The sequence below is a fragment of the Sturnira hondurensis genome, unplaced genomic scaffold (assembly GCF_014824575.4).
Source record: "Sturnira hondurensis isolate 20B ecotype Veracruz unplaced genomic scaffold, ASM1482457v3 Scaffold0020884, whole genome shotgun sequence".
NCBI classification, from domain to species: Eukaryota; Metazoa; Chordata; class Mammalia; order Chiroptera; family Phyllostomidae; genus Sturnira; species Sturnira hondurensis.
In genome coordinates, this window is record NW_028093515.1 from 572793 (window position 1) to 586243 (window position 13451).

General features: G+C 53.3%; 1 protein-coding gene across 1 annotated transcript in view; it reads right to left on the minus strand.

The window, feature by feature from the left end:
* Positions 1–13451, minus strand: part of RYR1 (ryanodine receptor 1) — a 120474-nt gene that overhangs the window by 92529 nt on the left and 14494 nt on the right. Inside the window, exons 14-26 of the mRNA XM_037030815.1 lie at positions 9901–10036; positions 9723–9818; positions 9520–9638; positions 8433–8566; positions 7713–7954; positions 6996–7188; positions 5545–5761; positions 4116–4220; positions 3806–3909; positions 3290–3373; positions 2231–2538; positions 1238–1440; positions 126–300 (exon numbers count right to left, since the gene is read on the minus strand). Coding sequence (XP_036886710.1) covers positions 126–300; positions 1238–1440; positions 2231–2538; positions 3290–3373; positions 3806–3909; positions 4116–4220; positions 5545–5761; positions 6996–7188; positions 7713–7954; positions 8433–8566; positions 9520–9638; positions 9723–9818; positions 9901–10036 — 2116 coding nt within the window. The remainder of the gene's footprint in view (positions 1–125; positions 301–1237; positions 1441–2230; positions 2539–3289; positions 3374–3805; positions 3910–4115; positions 4221–5544; positions 5762–6995; positions 7189–7712; positions 7955–8432; positions 8567–9519; positions 9639–9722; positions 9819–9900; positions 10037–13451) is intronic.

Sequence of the window (13451 nt, forward strand, 5' to 3'; positions counted from 1 at the left end):
GGCAGGAGCCCACGGGGAGGGGAAATGTGGAAGGAAGGAACTGGAGAGTGTGAAGCCGGAGGGGGCAGGGTAGGGTCAGGTCAGATCGAAGAAAACCAGAAAGGGGCCGTGAGGCCAGCGCTCACCATCGCCAATCTCAATGTCCCGGAAGGCCGTTTCAGAGCCTGAGTCAGACATGAGGACTTCACCATTGAGGGTGAAGATGATGGTGTTCTCTGTGAGGTCAATCATGCAGCCCACGACGTCGCCCGACTGCCAGGGACGCCCAAATGGTTCGCTGCCCAAGTGCCAACGCTGGCCCTGTGAGGGGGCGAGGGAAAGACGTGGCATAAGAGAGACACACGAAGAAGTGAAGACATGAGAAAGCAAGGAGAGACGTGTAGAGAGACACATGCAAGGCGTCAGGTCCAGGGCATATGGGACAGAACAGGGGTCACCCCCAAGGTGTCCTCCAGCTTTCCCCACCCTTGCACCCATGATCCCTGGAATATAAGGGACAGGCTCCCATGCTTTTGTTTCCCTTCTTCTTGGGTTCCGTACTGTGTCCATGGCCGAGGCTGGGCCTGTGCAGACCACCAAAGTGGTAGTGAGGGGGTGGGGGCAGCAGAAAGCAGAGGGATGGAAAGGAAAAAGGAACCTCCCAGTGTCCCCCATACAGACCCATATATACCGGGAACAGGTACATGGATGTTGAGATGGATGGGAAGCAGGGTGTGTGGCTGGGTGGGAGAGTGAAGCGAAAGCTGAGTCTACATGGCTTGATGCAGGGAAGGAAGAAAGTATAGGCAGACAAATAGATAAATGAGTGGTTGGATGGACGGGTGGGTGGAAAAATAAATGGACTGATGGATGCATGCATTAAATTATTGAATAGACGAATGGATAGACAAATAAATGATAGGCAAATTAAACAGGTGAGTGGTTGAACTAACAAATGAATAAATAGGTAGAAAAGTGGGTGGTTAAGTGATCTGATTATCTGGACAGGTAAGTAGATGGATGGATAGTTGGCTGGATTTGTGGGTGGATTAATGGATGGTTGGATAGAGAGATGGATGATGGACAGATATTTGTGCGTGCAGAGAAAGAAGGATGGATGGATAGATGGATGGATGGACGAGTGGCAGGTGCAGGGATGGGTGGACAGAGTGGGGCACAGATAGGGGCAGGGCTGGAGTGTATGAGCTGGAGGAGGGACCACAGGGCCTGGCAGAGTGGAGCCCAGCGAAGTACCCACACGGTGCCCATTGAAGACATAGGCCAGCTCATCCGCTCCCAGCTCCACATCAGGCCGCAGCTCGGGCCTCGCCCAGCCCACTCGCATCTCTCCCGTGGTGACTGCCTCAAACTCGAAGTACCAGCGGCCGCTCTGCACCGCGTAGGATTTCTCTGCCCGGAAGATGCGCACCCGATCCCAACGGGACTGGCTCTCCACAAGACCTACAAATGAGGCCAGGCAGAGTCAAAGGGGCTGGGTGAGCAGCAGACCTAAAGGTACAGGGGGTGGTGGGAGAGACCAGAGAAGGTAAGGCTGGGGGAAGAGGGAGAATTTCTTGGTGTTAGAGAAGAATTGGGGGATCTTAGACCAGTCAGAGAAAGGTAGACGGGACCTGCTGAGTGAGACTCCTCCCCTATCATCTTCAGCAGTCAGAGCACTCAGAAAAGAGATACTGCCGGAGACATAGAGGGAGAAAGTCAGGTCAGTCATGGTCAAGATTAAGGCCTGTCTTTAGAATCAAGTGTTGAGAACTGAAGCAAAGAGAGGAAGTCAGAGTAAAGGTGAGGGAGGAGATAGAACTTGGGATTGGGACCAAGGGGTGAGGAACTGAAGGGTTAGGGGTCAAGACTGGTATTAGGGGTCAGTAATGGGTCAAGGGTCAAGTGAGGGGTAGAGGTTAGAGGCTCACTGAGACCTTCGTTGGGTGGCTCCATGTTGTAGCTAAAGTCCAGAGGTTAGGGGTTAAGGTTAGGGGTCACAGCTGGGGGGGAAGGACTGGAGTCTGGGGTCAGGGGCATTGCTTACAGGGCTCCTGGTCCAGTGGCTCAGTAGTGTAGTCACAGTGCAGGCAGAACTTGAGTTAGGTCAAGGTCAGTGGTTAAGATGGGCATCAGGGTCAGAGTAAGAGTCAGGGTTGGGGGAAGGGTTCAGTGTTGTGGCTGTCGCTCCTTCCGGGGCTGGGTTGGCTCAGAGTTCAGGGTTCAGGGTGGGGGCCCAGAAGTCAGCACTCACTGGGTTCCTGGTCCGGTGGCTCAATGTTGTAGCCATAGCCCAGCAGGGTGCGCACGGCCTGGCAGAGGCTGTCCCGGTTGCTGCGCTTGGTGGCCTCGTCCAACAGGCGGTAGGGCACGAGGCGAGGGTTTCGGCGCGCGGGGATGTCCTGCACAGCACTGTAGCTCCAGCCCTGGGCGACACGGTCTCGGGCCCACACGTTGTGCCCATTCTCCGCCAGCCGGTCCACCAGGGTAGTTTGTGCCGGCGTCAGCCGCACGTGGCTCAGGTCCAGCGGCGCCGGCTTGTACCCGTTGCTCATCATATACCTGTGGATGTGGCGGGGCTCTGGGCTCTGCGCTGTGGGAGCCCTGGTTCTGCACCGACCCTGTTCCCAGGTCCCAGGGGCATGAGCCTGGGGATTTCTGACCTTTAATCTCTGACATCAGCATTCTGTGACTCCTCGAATAATCTTGGAGATACCTGACCTCTGACCCCAGGATCCTGTGACCCTAGCAAGGACTTCAATTTCACTGACCTCTGGCTTCTGTGACTCCTTCATCTTGATTCTGGGAGCCTCATCTCTGACCCCGAAATGCTCTGACCTCCCACCTCTAGCTTCGATGTTTCTTACCCTCTCACCCCAGGACCCTATGGCTCCAAACTCCTACCTTGTGAGTTCTTGACCTCTGAACCCTAGCCTCTATCACCAGGACCTCTCAGCTATAATCTTAGGGCCCCTTACTCACAACCCTAACACCTTCTGGCTTCTTTCCATTGACTCCTGGCCTCCAGCTTAGAGATACAGCCTCTGCTCTCTCGTTTTCCTGCCTCTGTGGCAGAGCCTGACCCTGAGGGGCCTGACCAGCTCCCCCTCTGTCTCCGGAACTCCTCACTCTGCAACCCCGGAACCTGCCGAGACACTCACCACTGACTCCAGAACCCTCACCCCCGACCCTATGACTTTCACGGTAACCCACGGCCCTGCCTTCTCTGACCCCAGCCTTCCCAACAAGACCCCTTAACCACTTCAGCCACCCACTCTGGTCCCCAGATGGGACCTGGGCCACCCACACTCACGTCTTGGGGAGTTTTGTCTTCTTCAGGTTGTCTTCTGCCTTCTCATCTGCCATGCCCACGTGGCAGCCCAGCGCCAGCAGAGTCCTGGGGCAAGAGACGGGGGCGGGGATCCAGGGTCACCCCACTCAGGCCCCTGGCCCCTAGCCTACAGCCCCCGTTGCCTCCGTCTCAGGTCTCCAGCTCTCTCCGTATCTCTTCCCCGGCTTCCTGGGCGTCTTGGTCTCTGTTTCTCTAACTCCTGTCTTCCCCTGCTTCTGTCTCTGTGTGTCCATGTTTTCCAGCCTGCCTCTTTCTGCATCTGTCTCTCTTGCTCTTATTGACCATCTTGCTTTCTGTCTTTGTCTCTCTTTCTTGCCCTATGTCAGTTTCTGCCTCCCAAGCCCTGCCTCCCTCTGTCTCTTTTGTCCTTTTCTGTCTCTCATCTCTCTCGGTCTCTGTCTCACTCTCCCCATCTCCCCTCCCCCTCCTCCCCACCCGAAGTCAGGCCTAGCCCCTGCTCCATGGTACCCCCCTCACTTGAGTGTCTCCCCCGACATCTGCAGGTTGTAATTCCTCTCAGGCTCTGGAAGGCTGTGGAAGCTCACAAGACACGGGTGCAGCCTCTTATTGTCATCCCGAACCTGGAGAAACCCTGGAGTCAAGTTCTCCGTTCCCCTTCCCTCCCCCCACACTCCCAGACTGTGACCCCTGACCTCCCATCCTCAGTTCTGCTACTGGGAACCCAAGGACGCTCCCTCATCCCGTGCCCTAAAGGCTCTTCCCCCAGCCACAAGCCATGCACACCCTCCCCAGCAAGTCTAGCCTGACGCGGCAGGCAGTCCCTCACCGGGCCGTAGGTCCAGCCCTGCTCAATGCGAGTCAGAGCCCAAAGTTCATGGATATTCTCCGCCAGCTTCTCCCGGATACGCTCCAGATGGGGAGGCAGGACAATCTGGGGCAGAAGACATTCATGAGTCCCCGAGTTTCCTGTGGCTTGCACTGCGACCCCACTTCTGCAGAACATGTGCAAGCTCGGGACAGCCCCCCAGCACGCTCTTCTGACCTTTTCTTCTACTCCAAACCCTGCTCCCCACTCCAGGACTGATACCAGCAAAGTGAGGATTTAGCATCATCGGAATGAAGGGATTATCTGGGAATGGGTCTGTCTCGCCCCCTGTCCTGGAAGCTCCGTGAGAACAGAACCTGGGCTTCCTAACTCTCTGCCACTTCCCCAGGCCTGCCCAGCCCAGAGCCGGGCCCCGAGGAGATGCTCGGGAAATGTCAGCTGCACGAATGGATAAGTTCTGCCTTTCTCTGCACAGTGAGATCTGACCAATGCTTAACTCATAATACCTCTTAAGGATCCAGTGAAATCACCCCCACAAACTATTAAGTGTTACGTAGTTTATTTAAATGTCTCTTCTGCAGGCTGGAGATAACGATGGTTGGACCAGGGTGGGCTGTGGGGAGGAGAGGAGGGGTGTGGAGGGCAGTCCAGGAGGATGCGTTGCCAGCCCTTGGAACTGACTGACAGGCGGGGCGGGGGGAGGGAGACATCAAGGAAGAGGCCCAGGGCTCCGCTCTGCCTAGAGGGTTACGTCAAGTTCATCACTGAAATAATAGTACTACCACAGCTACTAGCAGGAACTATACTGAGCACTTACTGTTTACTCAGGACTGTGCTAAGTGTTTTGCATATATTAATTCACCTAAGCTTCACCACAGCGCTATGAAGTGGGTTCTATTGTTATCCCCTTTTCTCAGATGAGGAAACTGAGGCACAGAGAGGTAAGGCCATGTGTCCACGGTGACATACTGAAAATCAGACCCTTATGCATGTTCAGTCTCTTGAACGTGACTTCAATCCCTTCCTATAGAGAGACACCCTTGGCGGGAAGGCGGGGAGTCCGGGGCGGGGTAAGGGGAGTGGGAGGAGCCTGCAGTGAAAGAAGCAGCCGAGGAACGGTAGCGGGTGGGATCACAGGCTGTGGAACCGCACCACTTGAGTCCAGATCAGCTGTGTGACTCGCACAGTTTGCCGACCTTGTCTGGGCCTCCCTTTTCTCAACCGTGAATTGGGGGCAATAATGTCCTTTCCTTGGGGCCGCGGTGGGCACCGCCTGAAACTGAGTCTGCTTTGAGGGGGTCCTTTGCCTCCTCTCTGTTTCAGTTTCCCACTCTGTTAACAAGGCTCGCAAGTCCCAGCTCAGCTTCCCGCCTCCCTGACTCCTAAGGGCGTCTGTGTCGCCAGGAAACCCCCGCAGGGCAGGCACTACCTGGACAGTGTCCACAGGGCAGGGCACAAAATCCGTGTGTGAGAGGCAGCGGCTTGGGCCCACCAGGTGGGGCCCTCGGGGCCCCTCCCGCCGATACTCCTTGATGGGTCCCAGATGGAGTCGCTCTCGGGGCAGCACAGCCTCGTGGCACGGGGCATAGCCAGGTGGGGGCAGGAACTTGAATTCACCATGTCGGCCACCGAGGAGGAACCGCACCCTGGATGGGAGAGCAAGGTCAGGCTGGAGCAGTTTACCAGGAGAGTCCATGCTCAGTGTGGGTAAGGGAGCAACCCTGAGATGGGTGGAAGGTCCTGAGGAGACCCAAGGTCACCCGAGGCCAAGTCTGGGAACTGGTACGGGGCAGTCATAGGATAAGGAAGACCATTTAGGAGTCAGGAAAGATATTCTAAGGTCAAAAAGAATGTCCAAGGTCAATGGGAATCATTGGAAAGTCAAAGAAGGAAAGTGTGGGGTCTTCAGAGAGTTGATATAAGGTCACAGGAAGGTCCTTTGGAGGAGCTGGGTCAACAGAGCATTTGGGAATATTGGAAGGCTTTGGGGAGACCAAGAAAGTCATTTAGGAGTCACTGAGGGTCTGGTGTAACTATGAGATAACCATAATTGCCCCTGAATAGTGACTGGGAAGTCCTTCACAGGGTTTGGGGGTCACTGGAAAAAGACTGAGTTATTTTTTTAAGGATTAAATTTATTCTTTTAAAAAAAGATTTTTATTTATTTATTTTTAGAGGGGAATGGAAGGAGAAAGAAAGGAAGAGAAACATCAATGTGTGGTTGCCTCTTGCGTGCCCCCTACTGGGGACCTGGCCCACAGGCACATGCCCACTGGGAATCGAACCAGTGACCCTTTGGTTTGCAGGCTGGCACTCAGTCCACTGGGCTATACCAGCCAGGGCAAGGCTGAGTTATTGAGAGGTCTTTGAAATGTCTGGGGTCACAGAGGGGTCAGTGGGAGATTATAGAGCAATTAGATCACTGAAAGATGCTGGAGTCACTGAGAAGTTTTTAAAAGCATGGAGTCATTAGGAGAATCCAAGATCATGAGGGGACACTGGGAAGTTTGGAGGTCATTAGGAGATCCCTGTCATATTCTGGAGTCATTTGAAGGTCACTGGCATAGCAGAGTCATTGGGACAATCTGAGGTGATTTAAGAGGTCAAGAAAAAAATAAGAGGTCAAGAGAAGAGTCTGCAGTTTATAGCAGGGTCAGTGTGAAATTTTGAGGACCCTTGGAGGCCACTGGAAGCACTAACGTTGGGGATTAGCTGAGGTCATCTGGAGGACACTGAACGTGTCTGGGGTCATGTAGAGGTCACGTAGGGGTCTGACCAGTCAGTGCTAAGGGTGGGGGGGGGCTAAGGAGTGCTTGGGGAAGCTGTCTCAGGACAGTCCCGGATCTGGGGACTGGCAAGGGGACAGGAGAAATTCCTTACTTGATGCCAGCTGAGAAGCTGACCACAGGGAAGAAGAGTCCATCGAGGTTGAAAGCCTCAAAGACGCCCTGCACAGGGCAGCCATTGATGCGGAAGGAGATGGATGGAACGCTGAGGTCCAGGCAGCAGCTGACCACATCCTCCGCAGCCAGGAGGTGCTGCCCTGGAGAAGTCACGGGCCGTGCCACGTGTCCTGTACCAAGGTCACCAGGGAGGGGTCAGAAGGTAGAGGTCCTATGGGACCAATGACCTCAAGAGGCAAGGGGCAGATATGAGGGGACCCTATAAGGTTTGGATCCAGGAAACCTAAGGTCAAATGTTCCCACAAAAGGTCCTGTAGCTCTGGAACAAGGCCAGAGGTCAAGGCTCCCCTGAGAGCGGTGAGGTCAGAAGTTAAAGTCCTTCTGGAGTTAGGATTCTGGATCCTTCGGAGTCAGAAGTCAACAATCAGAGGTCACAATAATCTGGGCAGTTTGCGGGGGTTCTCTAGGGGCACAGATCATGCATCCCCTGGGGTCAGAGTTCTGGAGGCTATGAAGAAACATGTTAGGGACAGGATTCTGGGAGCTCTAGGGTTAGGGTTTTGATAAATGAGGAGTAAGGGATCAAACATTGGCCTGTTTGGGAGGTCAGGATCCCAAGAACCCAAAGGTGAGAGGCTTGGAAACTCTGGGATCAGTGGTCAGGGTTGGTCATCCCCTGAAAGGGTTCAGATACCTGTCCAGAGATGCAGCCCATCGAAGCCGTAGGAGTAGAGGTCGTCACCAACCCCGTTGCCGCCCCAGCCCTCGCCGCCCCCAGGGTAGGGGCTGTAGCCCTCAGTGAGGGCCCAGCCCACCCTCAGGTGGGTGGCCTGAGCTGTCAGGAATGGAATCACTTCATCCACCATCACCTCAAAGTACCATTTGCTGTACTGTGTGGAGCCTTCTGCTCGGCCCACAAAGATGTTGGGGCGGATGCTGTAGAAGAAATGGGACAAGAGAGATGGATGAGGGACAGGTGGAGAGGAGAGGTTATTGCAGGGGAGGAGAGCGAAGGAGAGAAAGACAGACAGACAGAGATGTATACATAGGAAAAACAAAGGGGCAGAGGTATGAAGGTTGAGGGTAGGAAACAGAGACAAAGGGAGAAAAAGTAGAGACAGGGACAGACAGAAAGACACCAAAGACAGATAGACAAGAGAAAGGTGGGAGAGACAGGGGGAAGAGATGGAGGAGAAACACAGAGAGACAGAAACAGAGAGTGAGAGAAAGGAACAGACAATGGAGCAGGGAGAGAACACAAGAGTGAGGAGCCAGGTGAGCTGGGCCAAGAGCAGATGTCTGTGAGGACCAGGTGTTAGGTCCAGGGTGGGAGATGGAGGAAGGGACAGTGACATGGTGTGGGGTCTGTGAGTCAGGGGGAGGTTGGGCTAGGGTCAGGTGGTGGGGATCACACCTGGTGACATAGTTGATGAGGTTTGTCTGCAGCAGAAGCTCACGACCAGGGAGCAGGTTCTCGGTAATGAGGTCTTGGTTGGAGCGCACGGCCACACCATTACACACACACAGGGAACACAGCACGTCCAGCACCTGGAGGTCAAAGTCAGAGGTCAGGATGCAAGCTCACCAGGCACGGATCCACTGGGGAGGCCATGGGTGGGGAGTGAGAAGTAAAGAACGGTGTGTCAGGACAGGAGATGGGAATTTTGACAGAAAGGAGGTGGAGAAAGTGGGAGGTCAGGGATAATAAAGAATGACCAAAGGTCAAAGAGAAAAATCAGGGGCAATATGAGTTGGGATAAAGCATCAGCAATGTAAGAAATGAGAGATAACCCTGGCTGGTGTGGCTCAGTGGACTGAGCTGCCGACCTGCAAACCAAAAGGCTGCAGGTTCACTCCCTAGTCGGGGCACATGCCTGGGTTGTGGCCCAGGTTCCCCAGTTGGGGGCGTGCAAGAGGTAACCAATTGATATATCTCTTGTGCATTGATGTTTTTCTCTCCCTCTTTCTCCCACCCTTCCCCTCTCTCTAAAAAAGTAAATAAATAAAATCTTACAAATAAAAGAAATGACAGACTGGAGTAAGAGGTTAGAGGTAAGAAGTCAGGGGAAGAGTGGAAGGAGCAGGTCAGAGAGGGAACACAGGGGTCAGGATGAGATCGGAGAGCAGCAGGAGCGGCAAACTAGTGTCTTCAGGAGCCAGGTGGACAGTGTGCATCTGTGATGTGGTTAGAATAATGCAGCGGGAACTGGTTGGGCCTGTGGCAAAGTGGAGAGTGAGTGTGTACTCCAACAAGGATTATAAAATTGGAAAATTATGGGAAGTTAAAAGAAAATATTCCAGAGACCCACTGAAGCACGTCTATAGCCCAGAATTTATTTAAGAACCATGAGTTAGAGACCTTGTGTTAAGGTGGAAGCAGGTGGAAGAGGAGCCCGGGGAAGAGACGAGAGGGGAGGTGAGTGAGGGCAATGGAGACTTCGGAGGCAGCGGGGTCAGGTTTCAGAGTTGAGGGGATGAGAAGTCAGGGGTGAGGGGCTGACCTTGTGGTTCCTCCCATGCTTGTCTAGGAGGGAGATGATGGACTTGATGTGGTTCTCTTGGATAATGTTCAGGACCTCCGGACTCTCAATCAGGACACAGTATAGCACCTCCAGGATCCCTGCACCGTGAGAAGGGGGAGACGTGAGGTAGCAGTGGTCCTCCCCTCCCTGCAGCCCCCATCCTCTCCTGTGGGCCTTCCTACCAGACGAGGCTTCCAGCCGATCCAGCTTGCTGACCAACCAGTCCAAGTTGGTGGAGAAGAGGGCACAGTTGGTACGATTGCCACGGATCAGAGAAGCTGAGGGTGGAGAGATGGGTTAGCCCCGACGGGTCTGGGGACCTGGGGAGCTCTGAGGGCCGTCGGGACCAGGCCTCCTTACCCAGGAGTTCATAGAGCAGGTTTACAATCTCTTTCCAGGACTCGGCTGCCTCCTCCCCGGCAAATTCAGCGAAGTGAGCAGCGGTGGTGTAGACGTTCAGGCGGTCAATACAATTCAGGACCAGGGAGAGCATCCCCTGAGGTGGGGAGAAGAGAGGGTGACCAGAGGAGTTCCAGGCCCGCCCTTCCTTGCCTTTCGTGAATTTACTAACGCACTTTCCTTCGACAACTAGTGACTGTGAGTGTCCAGATCTAAACCAGCACCATTAGCTCCATGTCCCTCTTCACTCCCATCACCCTGCTCTTCTTGGCTCAGCAGATCAGTCCTTCTCCTCTGTGCCCGTCCCCGACATAGTACAGCCTTATTAACATCAGGACAGAATCTGTGCTTCTCTTCCCTGAAGTTTTCCCTTCATCCTTTCCACTTCCAAGCACCCCACTCTTTTTTTTAAAGATTTTATTCATTTATCTTTAGAGGGAAAGGGAAGGAGAGAGGGAGAGAAATATCAATGTATGGTTGCCCCTCGCGCGTCCCCTTCTGGGAACTGGCCTGCAGCCCAGGCATGTGCCCTGACTGGGATTCGAACCACAATCGTGTGGTTCGTAGACCCGAGCTCAATCCACTGAGCTACAGCAGCCAGGGCTCCAAGCACCCCACTCTTGATCCCAGTTGGCCCAGTTCACTCACCGCACCAACCGTCAGAGAGCATTTTTTGGTTTCTTCCATTTTTTTTCACATTTTAATCTTTTGTCTTTTTTATTGTGAATTATAACAGACATATAGAGATGTGCATAAACTATATACAGCCCATTGCTACCCATAGGTAGGCTCTGTAAAGACCCCATGAACACCGAGTTAGCAAATCCTGAACTGTGAACAATGATGTCATCAATCAGTCAATACCAACTCTTGTTTTACGTGCATTTCTGTTTAAAGACACTGATTTAATACATATTGTCCATCCACTGGCATGAAATTCAGAGCTGACAGTGCTATAACTCATACCTGGAAGCTTACGTAACACACACACTCTGTCAGTAAGGCACCGCATAGGTTTCCTGTGCTCAGGATCACTAGACAGCACTTCAACACTTCAGCACTTCAACACTATTCTTTTGTACTTAGGGGGTCATTTTAAATACCAAAATCAACAAAAAGCACAAAAATGCAAAAAATGTGGCACCAAATATGCACTAGAAAGGACACTTATTTACAGTAGAAGAGCTGAAAAAAAGAAAGCAGAGTGTCGCCCCGTTCAAGCTCACGCTGGCAACACAAGCCGAGTGCGTCAGGTGACTCAAATTTTCTGCCACCCTGCGCATGGCCACAGATGTGCCCTGGTATTGATTTGGGTGTTACACAAACACATTTCAGTAAGTAGCCAAATTGCAAATACAGAATCTGTGAATAATAAAGATCAAAATTGGTGATTTACCAAACTAATATCAAGAACACCTATGCGGGGAAAAGAAACCACCTATGGAACCATGAGCCGAGTCATGAAAGACAACAGTGCCAGCCACCCAGTAGTCGCTTGGATGCCCTTCCTGATTACACGGCCGTCTCTGCTAGGGGTAAACTATCATCCTGACTTTTATGAAAATCCTTCCTTCAGTTTTCTAATTGACTCTTGCCTGTATTTGAACTTGAGGTATGCAGCAAGTATTCTTTTGTACGTAGATTTTTTTTGGCTCAATATTATAGTTTACGATTCAAAAGCATTGTTGCATATGGCTATAGATTGCTCCTTTTCGTTGCTGAGTGTTTTTATATTCATTTAATAAACATGGCACCTTTGTGGACCCACTCAAGTGGTGGCGGACATTTGCACCGTGTCGCTATGCCAAGTGTATCTATATCCTGGGGCCCACAGCACTAGGAAGAAAGGCAGTGCCTTGTGGTTCAGAGCATAACCAGACTGGAGTCACATAGACTGGCTTTGTCACTGACTACCTGTGACTTTGGAAGAACTGACTAGCCTATGGCTCCCAGAGCCAAAGCCTTCACCACGGCCTGGCCCTTGTCACCTTCCCTCCCCCATCTCCACCCACTCTTGCCCTGCTCCAGCTGCCCTTGCCTTCTCTTCGTGGCCTGGCTGGGCACTTGTGTTCCCCTCTGTCTTCTCTCTCTTTTTAAAAAAAGATTTGATGTATTTATTTTCAGAGAGACAGAGGAAGGGAGGGAGAAAGAAAGGGAGAGAAACGTCAATGTATGGCTGCCTCTCACACGCCCCCTACTGGGGACCTTGCCTGCAACCAGGCATGTGCCCTGGGTGGGAATCAAACCAGTGATTTTCTGGTTCACAGGCCTCCACTAAATCCACGGAGCCACACCAGCCAGGGCTCCCTCTGTCTTCTGTTCATTCCTCCCCCAGGTGCACACATTGCCCCCTCCCTTCGTTCGGGCCGCCCTCCTTGAGCATTCCATTTTAAATTACAACACTCCCAGCCCTCCCCACTGCTGCCCTGCTTTATTTTTCTCCTTAGCAGTTATCATCTATACCATACAATTTCCTTTTCTTATTCATCACCTATCCCCCACCATGTCGACTCCATAAGGATAGGAATTTGTGTCTGTTTTGTTGACGGTCATGTCCCCTAGCATATTTGTTGAGCTTCAGTGACCCGTCTCTAATATGGGAATTACAACCCCCCATGGGGTTATCAGAGGATGTCATATCCAATAGCGCTCTTAATACATAGTAAGGACTAAATTCAAGGTAATTATAATCACTAACACTTATGTAGCATGCATATGCTACGCACTGGCACTGTTCCGAACGCTTTGCATATACTAACTCTGCTCCATAAATAAGTTTCATTATTGTCACTAGTATCCTTTCTAGGTCTGCCTCCCCCATCAGACTGGGAGCCCCTGGAGAGAAACGGGACCAATATGGAAGCCTCTGAACGACCATGCAAACCTCGTCACCTGTGGAGACATCAGACCCGCCGACCTTTGTCCAGGCCCCTCCTCCAAGTTCTCTCAGACCTTTCCGCTCTCGTAACACACCAGCTCCTAGCCCCGGACCCCAGCTGAGGTCCCTCCCGACACTGCCCTCTCAGTCTCCCAAAAACCCTCCTCTGACCCTGCCCCCACCACCACGCCCCACTCTGGTTCTGTCCTCTCCCCTCGGGCCGCACCCCCACAGATACGGCCCCTGAGCTTAGCAGCCTCTTGGCGCTCATCCTCTGACTCCCCTGGTCTTCCGCACTGAGCTTCACCAACGACCGGGCCCCTCCTCCCAAATTAGGGAGCAAGGCGCGCCCGTGTCAAGGCTCCGGTTCCCTCTCACTCTCACAGGCCCCGCCCAGCTTCGCCAGAGGCCCCGCCCCTGAAGGCACCACCTGCGAGTGCAATCCGGCTCCCTGGCAAGGCCCCAGCCCTTCGCGAGTGCCCACCGCCCAGCGCCCTGCCCGTAGATTCAAGCTCAGGTCCTTCCCGAGCCCCTCCACCCGCTCCGCCCGCCCGCGGGCCTCTACTTCTCCACCCCCCTCAGTCCCCGCATCCTGCGACCCAGACCCCTCCCCCGCCCCCGCCTTTGCCCCCCG